Source organism: Colias eurytheme, chromosome 7, assembly GCF_061535395.1.
Source record: "Colias eurytheme isolate Ceu_HAF_F1 chromosome 7, ilColEury1 Martin Lab GWU primary, whole genome shotgun sequence".
Classification (NCBI taxonomy): domain Eukaryota; kingdom Metazoa; phylum Arthropoda; class Insecta; order Lepidoptera; family Pieridae; genus Colias; species Colias eurytheme.
This window is the reverse complement of record NC_142986.1, coordinates 5,346,872-5,365,844: the sequence shown is the minus strand read 5'-3', so window position 1 is coordinate 5,365,844 and position 18,973 is coordinate 5,346,872. Positions and strand designations below refer to the sequence as shown.

The 18,973-nt window shown below is 33.5% G+C and overlaps 1 protein-coding gene across 5 annotated transcripts in view; it reads right to left on the bottom strand.

Annotated features, from left to right (window-relative positions):
* Positions 1-16,730, bottom strand: part of LOC149907038 (glycogen synthase kinase-3 beta-like) — a 30,553-nt gene extending 13,823 nt beyond the window's left edge. For 2 of the 5 annotated variants that reach the window (XM_090104117.1, XM_090104119.1), the window contains exons 1-3: positions 16,307-16,730; positions 1,357-1,547; positions 673-756 (exon numbers count right to left, since the gene is read on the bottom strand). In XM_090104117.1, the coding sequence (XP_089960243.1) occupies positions 673-756; positions 1,357-1,547; positions 16,307-16,415 (384 nt within the window). In that variant the 5' untranslated portion in view covers positions 16,416-16,730. Of the gene's footprint in view, positions 1-672; positions 757-1,356; positions 1,548-4,972; positions 5,036-5,176; positions 5,307-11,327; positions 11,547-16,306 lie in introns of those variants that run through there. The other 3 variants (XM_090104121.1, XM_090104118.1, XM_090104120.1) reach the window with 3 other exon arrangements.
* Positions 16,731-18,973: the final 2,243 nt, after the last annotated feature.

Genomic DNA, 18,973 nt, shown 5'->3' with positions numbered 1-18,973 from the left:
ACCTTTACATCAATTTGAAGTATTAAAATACAATTTCTATGTAGATGAGTTAAGAAATAGCAAGCAAATATCCAACAGAATAACGCGGAATGAAATAGTGCATAACTGCTAAAACAAAAGCTCAAACGAAAAAGAACACAAAACAACAAGCAGCATTTGTGTTTCTAAGAAAAAAGACAAAATAACATGGTCTGAACGAATGAATTATTCGAAAGGATGACGATGAAAATGATAAACGAGCTTGAAACAGCTCCGATGTAAAGCTCATAGCTGATATGATGGAGTCGCTAACGCCAATTCATTTAACACACAATTAAAAGGGACTATTAGGTCACCGACTGACGGTCTATAGTCTATACAGTGTGTATGAAAATGTTTGTAGTGGACGACACAAATATTCTTTCTTTGAATATATAAATCGGTAACCCTTGCCAAATATCTGATAGACCTAATGTGCGTTAGCACGCTAGCGTAAAATTTGATTGAATCATTAGACATACTGTGACTTCTAGGGACTGCATTGCGTTTAGCAGTGAGCTAACGGCCTCGGGTACTGCCACCTTCCCCCAAATAAAAAAATCAAATTCATTATAACCTAATCGAATTTCAAACAGAAGTAAATAAAAATAAAATACACACAGTTAAATGTAAATAGCTTGTAAATATATTCACCTTTTCTCCGCTGGAGTAAAAGAAGTATTTCAATTTGACAATATTACAATGCTCCAGTCGTCGCATTATTTGAAGTTCTCGGTTCTGTAAAACAATAAGACGACATTTATGAGGACAATGCCTTACATACAATTAATTTTCATTCGAATTTATATAATGTTTAGATATCCTAAATTATAATAATTGATAAAATAAATATATAACTCATTGTGTGCTTACAGCTTATAACATTATATAGGCACACATTATATTATGTACCTACGCATAAACAGGGTCGGTTTTCATGAAAACAACCGGATATCCAAGCAAACGTTTGTAATATAAAATTGGAAGATATAGTTAATATTCATATTTCCTTTTATGATATTAGATTTTTATTTTGCTTCATTACTAATTCCAGAAGTACTATGTTTTTCCTGTATATACTGTACGCATTTTCCCATACATACGTAACAATCAATGCCTTGGGCCGGTTGCAGAATTTCTCCGACTATCAGTGCGTACGTTGGTCGCGCTTGTCATATGTATGGAAATACGCGTGCGTATGGTCGGTCTAGCTATGAACGGTTTTATGAATTTTCATACATAATATGACAAGCGCGACTGACGTACGCACTGATGGTCGGTCAAGCTCTGCAACCGGCCTTATTATACGGCCGCGAGCATATTACACCAAGTGCTCACCTTAAACCTTTTGTCCTGGAGCACCTTTTTGATGGCAATGAGCTCGCCGGTGTCACATAGCTTCGCTTGGTAGACGACGCCGAAGCTGCCGTTGCCTATGAGCTTCATGTCCGCATAGCTCACCTCCTGCGGCCGGTCGGGGCCCTGCCCCGGCGTCGCTACCACGGTCGTCACCTTAGAGCCGTCCTTGCCTGTAACGTGTTCAATATACGATTCAATACACGCACGCGATTAGCGACATTCTATTTAAAGCCGGTTGCTTTCAATAACCGTTCGCATTATCAACACGTAACTTATAATGAAAAAGCGATTCACGTGAAACATTGAAGGTTATCGAAAAGTTCAATACTAGCTTAATTGTCTTAAATAAGATGTTGTATAAGATGTATGATGAATTATAATCAATAGTGACTATTGTGATATTCCTATATTTATTTGTACATAAGTACAAGATAACAAAATTTGAAAATTATATTTTATTCATTTAAATAGGCTGATTCATAAGGTTCATGGAACATAACACATATTTTATATTCACCAAATTATAAATATGTCCATGGGTTTTGTAACCAAATTCCTACTCCACTGTAGATTCATGCCGATATCCACAATATTTTGTTGTGTTTTGCTGCTATTATGTCTCTCTCCATAATACACGGGTACCACCAGAAGGAAGATACGCGGTCCTTTGGAAGGCTTACGTGGGGACACAGGTCCAACACGCAGAGGCCCTTTAGAGAATTTAATGTGTTGTGGGACACCAGCCGCAGCCTGCCCATGACTGCACTATAGAGATACAGCCCTGTTGCTGCTATTATTATTATTATTTTATTATTAAAGTTAATCTTTATACGTATATGTATTAACTATTTTTCTATATGTAACTTATACGTCACTATTGTAATGACTAAACAACAGCGCAAACTTACAATACACAATAAACTTTTAAGATATTTTTTCATTATTTGTACTTTAAATAATTACCTCTTTGGTATACACAATGCTGATAATCAGACCATTATTTAGCAAAGACGAGTTAAACAAATATTTGCAAAAGGACTATCATTATACTAATGTTTTGAAAAAGATATTGTATAATTTTTATTGTCATGTATAAGACACCATGTCATGTCATGTATTCTCGAAAAACAATGCCTAAAGATAAGCCTCAGTCCAAAACAGTAAGAAAGTAAAAAATACTTAGTAGTTAAATTAAAAAACATGTTCAAAAAATTAAAAAAATATAATTATTTACAACGCCAACGCAAAATTTGAATGGAAAATATAAAACTGAATACCTACTTTAAATTTTGATTCTGTATTTATTCTTATTAATTTACACCTGCCAAACATCGGCTGTTTACTCATAAGCACTCGAAAGAGTCCTTTTGACCGTGAACCTTCGAAATATTGAAAAGACTATCCAACTTGTCACTTGTATTTCTACTTTTTTAAATCTCTTATGGCAATTAGTGATTTTTGCCATAATTTTAAGCAATTAAAAAAAATTAAATCCAAGTGCGAATAGAACGTTAAATTAGCCATTAAATTTTGCTACAATAAATATTAATTAAAATAAAATTTGTAAAAGTTTAGAGGAATGTGAGGACATTCCTCTAAAGAGAATATAATGAATGTGAGGACATTCATTAATTTATAACTGAAAAAAAAATCACGTATTATTCTGCGGAAGTTAAGTTTTTTAAAAGCGTGCACTCGTCATCGTAAAAATCCTAAAATTTAATCGGTATGTGGATCAAGACTTTTCCATTATCACTAATGTATTTTGTAAATACCAAGGTTCTCATAAAACTGTCTCGAATTGCCAAATAAATAAAAACAATCGGAAGAGACCCTGACCAAATAACATTTCGGGACGAGTTGGAATATAATAATCTTTCCTGCGAATGTACGCGTGCGTTCGTGAAAATAAACTTTACATTTATATAATATTGCAAATATACATTGCATAGACAATTACAATGGCCTTCCTTTTAGAAAATCCGGTGTCGCCTGAGCGCACAGTAATTAGATTGCGACGCGTCCTTACTATCTGCTATATCATACAAACACGCCTATTACGTGTGATTTTTCTAATTGAATCAACGAACGACGAAATAGCGACGCAGGCAAAAATAGTTACGGGGATCGCAGTTACTATTAAGTGATGGTTTGTCGAGGCTATTGCTATAAACAGAATGAACTATATTAGATAAACAGGCTGATAAACAAGGGTGTAGTGTTGGGACTTGCGTCAGTAAGAGTTGCTATGGGTGTGGTTAAAGACGCCATTTTATTTGCTATTGGTATACACCATGAACAAAAGTATGGATAATAGTAGTAAAGAAAGCCGGTAAAAAATTGCAGTCATGAAAATAAAAGAACCAACTTTAATTTGTACTCTTGTAAATAAGAGAGCCTGACTAGAATCAATTGTTTAATCATATCATGTTCGTCGGAGCTTCTTCGGTTGACGTTTTTATTGCTTTTGTCATCTTTTAACTGTACTTGAGGGAGCTCTATTATGTGCATTAACGAGTATGTATATATAATTATAATAATCATAACTTACTATAAAATAAATTTAAATAAAATATGTAAAATATGCTATGGTATCCGTAAGTTAATAAATGAAACTTGATACTATCACAATAACAACATAAGTACCAGTAACATGTATTGTGTCAACCCTAAAATACATGTATTATTGACGTGTCAATTTGAAGCCAATTGACCTAGAAAGCCACCGAAACTGCCTGCATATTTGAGGAAGTATATAACTAATAAATAGGTATATTGTTAACATTCGGGCCGCCATAATAATCAGGTTAATTTTATTAAGACCAAAAAATCGATCATCTTTTCAACTACACAAAAAGATAAAAAATTTCTAATGTGGAATATCTTACGCAGAATACCACATTAAGTATGTATTAAGAATCGATGTATCGTCATTTTATTTTTCAACATTTCAATAAAATAGTAATATGAAAGTTACATTATAAATTGTTGCAAACTATCGAAGTTAATTACAGTTTAGTGATAACAGTTTTAATTATGTATGAGATAGCCGCAAATTACAAGGTAGATAGATTTAATGTATAATTGTAACACTCAATTAAAAAATGAAGTTTTCATGTATGAAATCCGACCCAAAACAATTAAATATGAATAAAGTTGTATCCTATTATATAAAGTTCATAGTAAATTCAGGTGAATTTGAAAAATTTTTCTATTTCAATATGGCTACATATTATATTATAGATAATATAATCAATACTAAATAGTAAATATATAAAAAAAAAACTAGTGACAAATAAACGAACTAGGGGTTAGTAAATAATAGAGAACAAACAACAAAATACACACCCAGTGAAACCAAAATCTTTAAAAAGCCGACAGCATTTTGTGCGACTATCCCGTTACAACATTTGTACAGGATATAATAAATTATAACATCATTATATTAAATCCAAATAACATAAAAATTCTGTCGTCGATATGTTGTTAGAGGATTGTCGTTACATGATTACATGGAATTGTGACACAACACGAGAACATGAACAACTAATGTACTACAACCGAGCTAATGCTGTGCGCCACATCTAGCACTTACGATGGGAAGCGGCGCTTTTCTTATCCGAAGCCAGCTCGGTCTTTTTAGGAGTATCCACGTCGCCTGCGAGTCGCAGCAAAACACAAAAGCAACATTAGAACATTGAACTGCACATAGATGTAAGACGGAAATTTATTACAATGTGTGAGGTGATCCCGGGCAAATTAACAGCCAAGAAATTATGGAAATGAATGCAAAACTCACTAATACTGCGCCGAAGTTTCTTACAAAAAGAAGATATTCGGTCACATGCGCGACTTAATTGGCCATTCTTATCCGCATCAAGTATTCGCAGAAGAGATGGTTCTGAACGTGCGCCCACATCTCCTGCGGGCCGAAGGGCCACATTCGTTGGCCCATCGGAAACTCGTAAATTGTCTAAGCATACTGGGCCTGCGGGACACTCCAGCTTGGCAGTGTATCGCACGCGAGCGCGCTTCGGAATAAACTGCCGGCAAAATGTGCCGCGCACCCGCCCGCCCCGTACAAACCGCTCGCTAAACTAACATGAGAAGTGGCTAATACAAACTTCAGGACTGTTGACTATGTAATGAGACTAACATAGGGCAGTTTTAACATGGCAATTAAGGCAAACGCACACACATAAATATTGAGGCAACGGAAAATGAATTGTAAGAAGATATGTTTATATAAAATTTAAGACACCCCTTTTTAGCAATTTCTCAAAATAGTACACTGACATATTAAGGACAACTAATTAAAGAATATACTGATTAGAACTCTCTTTCTTCTTAGACTATCGTGATCTAAAGCATGAAAGTTGATTTTTATCTATAAACATCTTTATGTATCAACGTCACTGCAATGATCAGTATCATGCCACATGAACGCCGTGTCTACCTTTTTATACAAGTTATGATAATTTTGTGTTGTGACGTCATCCATACATGTACATATAGTAAATCATTTGTACGTTAAACAGTATGTACACAAATTTTGACAATAACATTATAGTGCAACTCACGAAATTAGATCTGAACATGTTTATATGAGAAAAAAGTTTTTTCTTGGTAAACATGTTTGATGTGACACATTCAAACTTGATTGTTTGATTGTTAAGTTTAATCGAAGGAGATAAAAAGCATGACAATGGCTAAATAAAATTAAAAAGCCTGTATTTTTGAAATGAAACTTCTTTATCGGGGTTGGAAAAAATTTAGTGTAACATTTTTGCGTTACGCCGTACGCGTGACATTTTTGCGTTACGCCGTACTCATGACATTTTTAAGGTCATAAAGAAGTTTCACTTCTTACGTGTGTACACTAGTACACGCACACTTTTTTATTTTTAGTAAGGTGGGTAGAAGAACTAAGCAGTATTCCTTAAATATAATGGAACTAGTATCCGAATCTATACATTTGTTGTGGCCCACCGCCCAAGTCACAATCAATTATTGTAATATCTAGATCTTAAAAGACCAATCCTAAAAGATATGAACATAGTCTTTACATAATACATATACAATTAAATTGCCGCCAGATCCTACTTATTGATAGATTCTGTCACAAAATACATGTTGGCAACCGTAATTAGGTTTCAAAAGGTGGTTTGTCTTTAGAGGAGTCGATTTACTTTACGATTTATTTAAAAATCAACTACCTACGTAATAGTATGGTATATCAACATAAAAATAAAAATAACTACTCCCTATCAGAATTCAAAGTCATTTCAAAAAACGAAAAGAAAATATGCGTGCGTGACTTGTAACCATAAAAAAATATTTTCACAACTTTAATAAATTAATGGTAACCCAGAAAGAAATTGTTATAATCATTGAACTTATTCTGTACAGTACACTAAGAAAAAAAATGTTTGTTACAAAAAAATTACTTTCTATGTAACAAAACTAGTTATTGTGTTAATTAATATTATATGTATTAAGTACATAATATTATTTCCACTTAACATTTTTTTGTATTGACAATTTGCCGCAAACATGTGATTTAAAAAAAATTATGTCATTACAATGGTCATTACGGTAGATCAAAGAACATTAGCATTGAAATCTATAATATAAAAATGAATCGCAAAATGTGTTGGTAAGCGCATAACTCGAGAACGGGTGAACCGATTTCGATAATTCTTTTTTTATTATATTCCTTGAAGTACCAGGATGGTTCTTATGTAGAGAAAACATAAATATGTACCACGGGCGAAGCCGGGGCGGACCGCTAGTAATAAATATAAATAAACAATTCTCGTTAAAGTTCTCAGCGAATATAATCGAAGTCCCGTATTAACAAAATAATAATTCGAAAGAAAACTTACCAAAACGTAAACACAATACCTACAACATGTTTTAGCATACCTGAATAAGTTTAAAATTAATTTTGTAGGAGGTGGTTTACCTCCATAATGACACGACAGCCAAAACGCCCACGAGTTTAACTTTTTAGGCCGGGAGATATTGACACAAAATTTCGAGTCATTTGTAACAGGATGGCGGTTCTACAGGGGTCTTAGTACGCAATGACAAAAAGAAAAAAGATGGTGTGAACGCTGGCACCGGCGGCTTAGTCGCGTGGGCGTTAGTCGAACTCGTCGGAAAAATAGCGAAAGTCAAACGATTTATAACACAAAAATTTTAAAATTTACCGATAGCCCATAAAAAAGAAGTAGGCGGTAGTGTCATGTCATACTTTTCCGGTGTGACTTACAGCCCGCCATACCGAAGCGAATGTGTTGATTTAAAAAAAGAATTCAACCAATTGTACCAGGCTAACTTTTGCACAGGTAACCATCGTCGTGCAGCCATTTACGAAAATCGCCATGCCATACTTTTCAGACGATTCCAAATGGTCGCCATACCGCCGAAAATCTGCATTTTTTTTCTCTCCGTTTGTGTTTGTGAAATTTTTTTTTGTTTTGTCAAAAATGTTTGTGTTACAAATCGTTTGATTTGGCCAAACACAAACAGGATGGCGGTTCTACAGGGCCTGTAGAACCGCCATCCTGTTACAAATGACTCGAAATTTTGTGTCAATATCTCCCGGTCTATTTGATTTAAAACGCATATTTACACTTTACTGTTTTAAAACACATATTTTTCGATATACATATTTTTACCATTATTCAAAACGCATTTATTGATTTATGTGATAGATTCTATAAAAAAACTAGATAATTACTTCAAATATAGATATAGTATATCGCCTTGTAAGATAAAGGAAGATACATAAATAATTTTTAAAAAAATCTGATAAAATATTTTCTAAAATTATCCTTATCCAAGCCTCTAAACCAAAAAAGTCTAGACTAATTTATCAAAATAATAACTTTAGAAATGCTAACAGTCCACAAATAATCATAATCTATCCATTTTCAATCGACTTCATAGAAGGAGGAATTTGGGTTCTGATAATTTAAAGGCGGAATAGTTTTTTTGTTAAAAAACTAATTTATTTAATTTATCGGTTAATTAATTAAATTAATTATTTAAGTAAGTACATAAATTATTTACATTTTATAAAAAAGATCTGGTTTATTTTCCCGAAATAAACATTTACGCACATAAAACATTATCTATAATACTAAGACAACACATTTCCTCGTCACAGCTGGTGGCAGATGTATTGTTTTTGCAAGACGACACCACGTGATCTAATTCCCTTTGTATACAACTCGCTTCAAAATGTGACCGATGCAGTCTTTACTCTTTAACAGAGAATATAAAGAAACCGGTCACTATACCTCTGACGTATCGTGAACTTGCGCTTGTTACTACGCATTTCAACGCAGTTCTTATAAATCGTACTGTAGTATTTATTATATACGTTTTTTACGTGTTGATAAAAACATCATAAAAATCGCCACGTTTCCTATAATATGCAGTTAATGGTAACGATCGCGATACATATTTATACGGTATACCTTAGACTTATGCTAGGCGTCCATTAGAGACGGATCGGGGCGGGTCGCATCGCAACGGGCCGTCTCTAATGGACGCGCTGTTTGCTCCTGCGTCCACCTGTACGGGGCGCGGCGGACCGCCTAGGCGGATTTTATCTAACAGACGCTCGCCGCTCACATCCGCCTGCCTGCGTCCACTAGACGGGTCGGGGCGGGCCGGGCCGCAGCGCACCGCGCGCCGCCGGCAGAAATCCGCCTGCGAAGCGATATCCGCCAATGCGTTGCGGCCCGCCCCGACCCGATCCGTCGCTAATGGACGATGTTTCATACAAAACATAGGCCGGCGTATTTTTGCGTTGCGATGCGGCCCGGCCCGATCCGCCTAGTGGACGCCTAGCATTAGAGTAACATTGAGGTCGTGACCTTTCGGCCACAGTATAATCATACAGTTCCTAAATTGATGGCTATAGTAACAGATTTCTGCTATAAAATGAGAAGATATGACCAGAAAAGAATAAGGAATTTCAGTTTATAAATAATGTTTTAAAATTGTAAACGAAAAATACGTTATATCATAATATAATATTATGTCGCATCTAGGTAGGTACACCTCAAATTCTGCAAATCTTTGGATTACTACAAACGAGTACATATAATTATATAATCAGACTTAGAATTATGATGTTTTTCGATATATGTGAACATTAGAATGGGAAAATGGTTACGTTTATTATACCGCTTGTTACCGCCGCATTACTCCTATACATATTTGGATCGTTCAGCTTTCACTTTATTTGGGAAAGTATTTAATTTTTTGTAATATTTAATTTAAATTGGTTCGTTGGGCAATCAAGGCAAGGCTTCAGTATTCATCATTTAGAATAGGAATTAAATGTAGGTACTTACATTTGAAACCACGCAATTTTTGCACTGAGGTTAATAATATCAATATGTACCTACATATTATATCTAGACGTGATAACGTTACCGATACTGTCAAAGAAAATCAGACTTGTGATATTACTAAGATCGTCGCTGTAAGATATATTGTGATGGTGTTGCGGGGTAAAGGAAAAATAGTGTTAAGTACATAATATTGTAACTTGCGGATAGTTTCTAAGGTAAATATTTTAAATTCCTAAAAAATACGCATGCATTATTATCCAAAATGCGAAATCAATTTTAGTTTATGCAATATCAATTTCCATCGTTATTGTTGAAAGACTCATAAAATGTTGTGCTCTATATAAAACAAAATTGAATTTGCACGGCTAATTGTTAAATCCATGACTGTGCGAAAGACAGGTAATGAACACATCAATCATAATTTCTGTAGAAGAAAATCAATACTGTGATAGGAAATAGTGGGATATCCCCAACAATGAACGAACTATAAACACCGCATATTATTTTACGCTATCATTTATTGCGTACTATCGCTACAATTATATTACTATTTTTATTATAAGTTTTCCAAAGGAACCAAAAAACTAACGCATTTTTAACAGACTGACCTTCGGACGCTTGTTTACGCGTTCATGTTTCAGAAAACATCACTACGAATGTTTGAGAATTTTGAACTTCACATTAGTCACGTATTCATCTGAATGAAATAAATGTAGAGCAGACAGCAATCTATACATAACATTATGTAAATTATAATAAAATTAACATTCGTTTTGATTACATATTGAAAACGCTTTAATAAAGACATTGAATAAAAATTAGTCTTCATTAAACTTTCGCCTTTTAGTAACCACTTTATTTCTGTGGTTTGGAGAGCAGTTGAAGTAAGTGGTTCTCGGGTGCGATTGCTTCTTGAACTTGTGGCGGAAATATGGGCCAATCTGATAAATTCCCCTTATTTTGTTTCTTTCAATCGACGTTGTCTTCTAGCATTTTAAAAAGATTTGCATAAATGTAGAAAACTGCGTTTAATGCATTATTCTCTCGAGTCTAGTTCAGTCTTTTTTTATTGGAGAATCTTTTTTCATTGTTCTTTGTTATTCTATATTATGATGGTTATCTCAAGAAGTTATATTTTAAGACGAATGCTTTGAAAGGAATAAAACAAGTTTCAATAAAATATGATGATCCATTCTCATATTATGTATATCTTTATCTCTGTTTCAGTTTAACATTCACCAGCTATCAGATCTTATCAGGTTATTGTTACACATATATCATACAATAACAGCCATAAAATCGATGACGACTGTACAATAGGAATATATGGCGTTTATAAAAATTCTTTCCATTTCAAAATCTTACGTGTCGATGCACCAATATCTCCAAAGAGGCAAAGACCGTGCTAATTTATTTACTAAACGTTCTGAATGATTCATATGGCACTGCATTTTGGTTGGTTATCTCTAAAAAATGTCATTACACTTTTTCATTTCATGTGTACAATTGGCACAACTCACTGACAGTCTCATGTATCAGATTCTTATTATTAAATCAATAATTGGACATATATATTACCTTTTTTGGATAACACGTAATTAGGATCTGATGACTTCGATCGACTGTGGCGAATTTCAGCATCAGCGTTCACCGTGTAAGTTCCTCTACGACGTAACATTTTTACAATACACTTGTGTTACACTCATTTGCTAAACGCACCATCACAGATACGTACATTATTATTCACATAGCGGATATAACAAAAACAGGAAAATTAATTTACGTAACACCACTCGACAAAGCGAATATGCCTTCGCAACAGTAATCTACGTCGGAGAAGACATCTCGAGCGAGACATATAGCAAATGCCGCTACGAATTAGATCAGCTGAATGAATCGATGTCTTTGACAAGCGATTGCAAACGCAGCTGACGACGTCGTAGCGAGACTCGTGAGTGGTCAAGTAAGCGAAAGGCAATTCGAAAACCGAGAGTACGTTGGCACGGTTACACCACTAATGGCAGGATGGAGTGCTCTTGCCTCGACCGCATATGATAGCGAGATCGCCGACACTCGCTGAAGTCACTGATAACATTTACGATAACGTGGACAAGTGACTATGTCAAATAATACAAGAAACAGATGTCATCATTTGCGTATATATTGATTATTGTGTTTCTCCGCAAGATATTGCTGATGACTTTACTAAACTTAGTTTCCAAAAAAAATATTGTGCTTGAATTGTGGGTTAAGTTTTTATCATTACAGTAACTACATCTGCATCATAATCAACATACTTTTTAGTTTTTACAATAATATTTCCAATAATCAATAATTAAAAAATTTGAAACTGAATGTTTTGTCTAACTCTAAGAGAATTGGTACTTTTTTGTTTTAATTTTCAACAAGTATTTTATTTAATAGTACGTTATTATTAAAAATATTCGAAATACATGGTTATATTATTATTGCTATGTAAAAAATAAAGATGAGAGATTTAGCCTTTTTGCCCTGACGCCTATTACAAAAACGCGACAAGGCCAAGAGCGTTTAATGCCGGTGAATACTTAGTTGAAACAAGTTATATTAAATTCGTAACTAGTAATTAAACAATATTAGTTTAAGATAAACTTTTGAAATTCCAAAATTAAAATTAATGCAAATGGATTAGGATTATATTGTTTACAAATTATGCACGTTGTTTTATATCTAAATAAGTAATAACGTAATCTATAAAGGAGTGCATGGATCATCTTAAAAGTTTAAAACATTTTAAACCTACTTTTACTATTTTTAGTTTATTTTTGCATTCAAGTCAGGCCAAGTGCGAGTCGGACTCGCGCACGAACGGTACCGTACTATCAATTATCATCTACTAGCTTTCCGCCCGCGGCTTCGCCCGCGTTTTCAAGGAAAAACCCGCATAGTTCCCGTTCCCATGGGATTTCCGGGATTGCGTCATTTTCCCGGGATAAAAAGTAGCCTATGTCCTTTCTCGGGTATCAAAATATCTCCATACCAAATTTCATAAAAATTGGTTCAGTAGTTTAGGCGTGATTGAGTAATAGACAGACAGACAGAGTTACTTTCGCATTTATAATATTAGTATGGATTAATAGAAAATCATTAATTCTATGGGGACCCCGCTTAATATATATGTATTTTTTAAATTTTTAGTACATATTTGTTGTTTAGTTATAGCGGCAACATATCCTTTGTGAAAATTTCAGCTTTCTAGCGATAGCTTTATGAGATACAGACAGACAACGGAGGCTGGAATCCCGATTTACCCTTTGGGTAAGGAACCCGACGTATTTGTAACGAGAAAAAATACGTTAACAGAAAATTCTAGCTCATATTATTTTTTGAGGAGCCGATGGGGCCGAGTGCCATCACCGTCCAAGAACATTTGCAGTGGCGTAATATCGTTTGCAGACTTTACGCATCTCCACCAGAAAAGTTATTCAGAGGTTCAAACTTCAAACTACAATTTGTGTACTTAATACTTACGGTAATACTTGATAAAATTGAAGAAGAGAAGATATTATAGAGAAGATTCTTATTCTTTAAAAGTTTAAATTTTTTTATGATATAAAAATAAAAAATATTAAATTTTATCAACGATTTGGCGAATCCAGTTAACTATAATAAATGCAACAATATGCAATAATATAAAATTATTAAACTGTCAATCATTTTCAACCGAAAACGAAATCGAATTCGTATCGCAATCGCCGAATAGTCGGATCGTTAAACGTACACAAAAATAAATTTATTAATAACATCGCTTCAATTTAGTTCAGAATACACCTAATTCTTAACTTTCATTTTCACACTAAAAGCGGCGAAACATTTTTTACATAACTTTGTAATATAACGGGGTACCGACTGGTATAACGTCATGAATTGTTTAACCAAGGTTGCAATGCATCTTTATCAAAAATGCACGCCTCGTTTTACAGTAGGTGTTTAGTCGGAAAGGCGGCCTAGTGAATTTTTTAGTCCTTAACTGTTTAACTTTATTAAACTGTGTTTTTATCCTATAAAGGTGACTAAGATCACAAATAGTTGTCACATTTTTTAAATAAAGGAATAATAGGAAATGTATGATGTAAGGAACATAATATTGTCATATTCTTGTGAAATTCTATGTCATATTCTTATGTATTTACTAGCTTTCCACCCGCAGCTTCGCCCGCGCAGTCAAAGAAAAACCCGTATAGTTCCCGTTCCCGCGGGATTTCCGGGATAAAATCTATCCTATTTCCCGGGATAACAAGTAGCCTATGTCCTTTCTCGGGTATCAAAATATCTCTATACCAAATTTCATGCAAATTTGTTAAGTAGTTAAGGCGTGATTGAGTAACAGACAGACAGACAGAGTTACTTTCGCATTTATAATATGAGTATGGATTTGAAATGCAAGTAAGTATATCTACCACATCCATGAATTAAATATGTTGTTAGCTTAGGCCTTAGAGTATATATTACAGTAGGTTGTTAGTGTTAAGAAAAGGATAATTACTGGTATGTAATAAATATTGCATAATAATGGACAGTTGAGGAAGGTTTAAACTACTCAATGGTGAATCATTGACTTTCTGGGGTCATCTATAACACGGCTTATCCATGGGGGATTATGCGAATTATTTCTGCAAGCTTTAACATGTAAATAATAGAGCTGTCTGACATAGTTCTCTGGATGTCACCATGGTTGAAATTATTAATCCATACTAATATTATAAATGCGAAAGTAACACTGTCTGTCTGTTACTCAATCACGCCTTAACTACTGATCCAATTTGCATGAAAATTGGTATATTTACCCCGAGACATAGGATAGGTTTTATCCCGGAAATCCCACGGGAACGGGAACTATGCGGGTTTTTCTTTGACTGCACGGACGAAGCCGCGGGTGGAAAGCTAGTGATTTATAAACAAGCAAGGAGAACTTACTCACAATGAAAACTAAAAGAGATCTTGCATTGAATGAACTTATTAGTTACTAAAGCTTAGCTAAGAACTTAAATGTATTTGTATAATATTAAGATTAACCCTAATATGCATAATGTATATTATAGACAGTAAATATGATATTAACATTTCTGTATTCCAATAGTACAAATGATATTTTTTCAAATCTAATTTACATTCTGCCGTTTCTTGGTAGGAATTACCAGTGCACAGATACGAGCCAACCCACTAAGACATATTGTTATCGTACTACCTTTTTATATTAAATGAAAAATAAACCATGCCAAGATTCTAACTCTTAATATTACGAGGATCTACAGGAGGAAACTCATAACAATTTTAAATGCAGGAGTGGAAAATGATTGAAATTGTTGGTTAAAGGAAACAGTTGTAATATTATTAAGATTTTCATGATTACGTTTTTCTTTTTCAGAATAATATGATGATACAGCATAACATACATCTATTCATTATGAATTCCCAAATTATGTCCATTATCTAATCTGAGTATTATTTAAAAAGACGTTAAGAAGACGATTATTATATAGTACATATAATAATATACACATAGTTACTCTACTTGTTTGCTATCTTGACCGTTAAATATATTTGACTCAATTTATATTCTAATTGAAGAGAGAGAAACAGACAATAGGAAGAAGAAAGCTAGTAAGTATAATTAAAGTTTCACATGCACATAATTTATTTGTTTTTAGTGTTTGGCTTGTTGGTCAAAGATGTTGGTTCCTTAAAATAGCAGGTCAATAAATTCTTCCCAGTCAGCCGGTTATATAGGACTGCAAGTATTTATGTTGCCCATTTGGGCACACAGGTCACCAGATCTCCAGGTTCATTACTTCTGATAATAGTAAATTATCAACTGGCAATTAACTAGAATATTTTATTACATTATAGTCATGATTATATCTGAATTAAATCTTAATCTCATCTTTATTGAAATTCAATTGAAATGAAATTCCTATTTATTAATAAAATTTGAAATAAGCTATATGAATTATTTTTTTAGACATATTTATTAGCATTTTTTTCATGTAATCAAAACATATTTAACAGCTGTTCATACACAATGTTTTCTATTAAGTTGATAACTATGTAGAAATAATCAAATTTTACTACCTGCTGTTAGCTATAATAGCCAAATAATTAATGGGAATCTCTTTAATTCATGACAGTACGGTAGAAAATTACGTCATTAATATGTAACCTCACGAAGATCTGTCTTAATTAAGATATAACATGCCTGGGAATCGATGTAAAATACGACGTACGTAAAAGATAAGCTAGCTTTTCCCTAAAATTTCACATTTTGACAATATGATATCTGTCAGGCATCGGACCAAGGCCTATGTGGCAAGTACGATCTATATCCTATAGCCTATAGTCGTTATTGCTTCACACAAAATGAACCTTTCTGCCAATATCGATTTAATCTAAAAATGACTTAGGTTATATGAATTCTACGCAGATACGTTAATTCCTATCTTTACAAAAGTGTAGTATCAGGAAACGTCACAGCGTAGGAAATCACGATGGCCGACAAAGAATGGTTAAGTGGTACTCACTACTAATTTTTACTCCTCCTAGAGGTGGTTTAGGTGGTTGATTTTCAAATGTCTTTCGAACGGATTTGCTGCCCTCGGCGAATGACGTGGTCCTAGGGCGCCCGCTCATTATTAAAGGTATAAAATAATCGGCCCAATCCTGAACTTCATAGATACTACTTCACATTTCTCGTTACCACCCTTGCTTGCACTCGCACTGAACTTTCTCACTTTACTGATGAAATACAAAATTGTACATACGATAGTCAAAATATATCACAAGAACAGTATTTAAAACAAAACAGGATAGTCTTTGAAAAATTTACAATATCATTTTGTTAGTTTTTTCAAATTTACATCAATGTAATGAACGACAAATTTTTAGTTTCTTCGGACTAATCGGACTTCACGTTCACAGCACAGAATTGTTCGCTCATTCATTCGGTTGCTTTCGGCTTTCATTCGGATCTCGTTCGGGAATTCGATCAGTGACGTGATGCTTTTCAATATACGCACGCGTCTTGCTTTTCCATTTTTGTTTTTCTCTTCTTATCAGTATAAACTTAGAAAAAGGCTCAAATAATAATAAATTTCTTATTATTACATTTTATTTACAGATTCTTTAACTCGACTGAATTAAAAATATAAGTTTAGTTTTATTATTATTTTATATTTATATTGAAATTTTTTTTAAATTTTAAATTACAAATTGTGAAAATTAAGGTACAAATATTTTTTGTAAACCTACATACGTCTATATACCATATACGTCTTCCTTACTCCTATTAATGAAAATTTGTAACTTTAGCTTTAAACGGAATGTAGCTCTACAACTAAATAACGTGACGTCATAAATCTAAAAAAAGACAACGTTTACGTTGAGGTATCTAGCGCCATCTCTTGTGAGAAATATTAATCTAAATTTATGTCGGTAAAGCAGTACGCCTTCAGTACGCGTATAATAATTTACAGATAATAAAATTATTAATCCCTTTCATTTTTTTGTTGGAGGAGAGATATTTTTTTATAATTGTAATTACTCTTTTTATCATAACTAATTATGTAGACTACAGACAATATACAGGACTAGTGACTACACACCCAGTATAGGTCGCCCCGGCTAGGCCTCCGCGTCCGTTCCGCCGTTTTTGTAATTTTTTAATAATATTTAAGTAATTAGAGTTACAGAATTACTAATTGAGGGACTGACTGCTAGCGATGAAAAATCAAAAGAAACAAGTAACAAACTAGGCATGACAAAAATTAATACGAGTTACTTAAAAATATATAAAATGCTTGCTCAAAATAATTCATACCGCTAAGTTATTAAAACAGTCTTATCATCAGTAGCTCAATTTTTTTAGTCGTTCGATTTCTTATTCTCTTTATGAAATTGTCGCTAAGTAATAATGCCATCTATTGGAATTTATCACAGGTTACGAGGCGCCCGTGCAGTGCAACCACTCGTAATGTTCATGAAATTCTCAAACCAACTCATGAATTTGATAATAAAAGAATAACAATTAATAATTATTAATACCTTCCTTTACCCCTCGTTTTCACCAAAGTATAATACATGTATTTTACAAATTTGATGCAATGTTTTCGTTTCTCATAGACATGTGTAAAACATGTTGTATACAAAATTTGATACATGTAGGATAACAGCTTAAATGAAACTTGTTGGTTGAAAACTTCTAGTTGCCTGATCTAAGTTGCTTACATGTTTATGATCTCTTGTTTTTGTTGTAGCAATACTTGTAGAATTCGAGACAAATTCAGTCGTACCTACTTTTATAATTTCTATTTAAAAAAAACTTGTGATATGTATGTATGTTGAAAACTTTATCCAACAAACATGGATAAAGTTTAAAACTTGTTTGTTACTAATATTATACAGAAATTGCAATAAAATAAACAATACATAACTAAACCACGACTGTGTTTTGTAGGTGAGAACGCTATCAATGGATCAGACAAGTTCTACCATGTCACAGACTTCAGTGTAAACTGTGGTGTAAACGCAAATGTGTTTTATACTTGTATAAATACTTGTTGGCTACAAAGTGTGAACGAAAGAATGTTTGAGACAGTCTCAATACATGTGTAAAATAAATAATTATGTTTTGAAAAGTATTCTACAAGTTTTGTATCAAACTAGTATTTAACTTGTTTCTTGGTGAAAACGAGGGGTTACAATAATGAATTGTGTAAACATCAATGAATCGTTTTATAACTATCAATTATTTTTTAAAGTAGGTAGGTAGTAGGTAGGTACCTATTACAATCAAGTTTTTGGTGTTTGTTTAATGTTATGATTGTTATCCATAGCCTTTCCATAGCATACCTAGAAAGATAGACATATGCAAACATATGCCACCTCAGACTTTTCTGTATATCTACTACCTACATTATTTTGTTATAGGTACCTACCTACCTTGATCCACTATGTACCTATGTATTAAAAAAGCTTTACAATTTATTTAAAACATCAAAATAAGTTGATTAGTTTCAAAGATGTAAGCATCCTACATGACAGAGAGAAGGACTGTTTTATTATGTACCTACAGTCCACGTATATTCTGTGTTTTATACTATTTAGGTATACATACCGAAAGGTAGATATATTATGTACCTACTACAGTAGGCGCGCGATAATCCGGCGCTCGCCAATCCGGCACGCTCAGT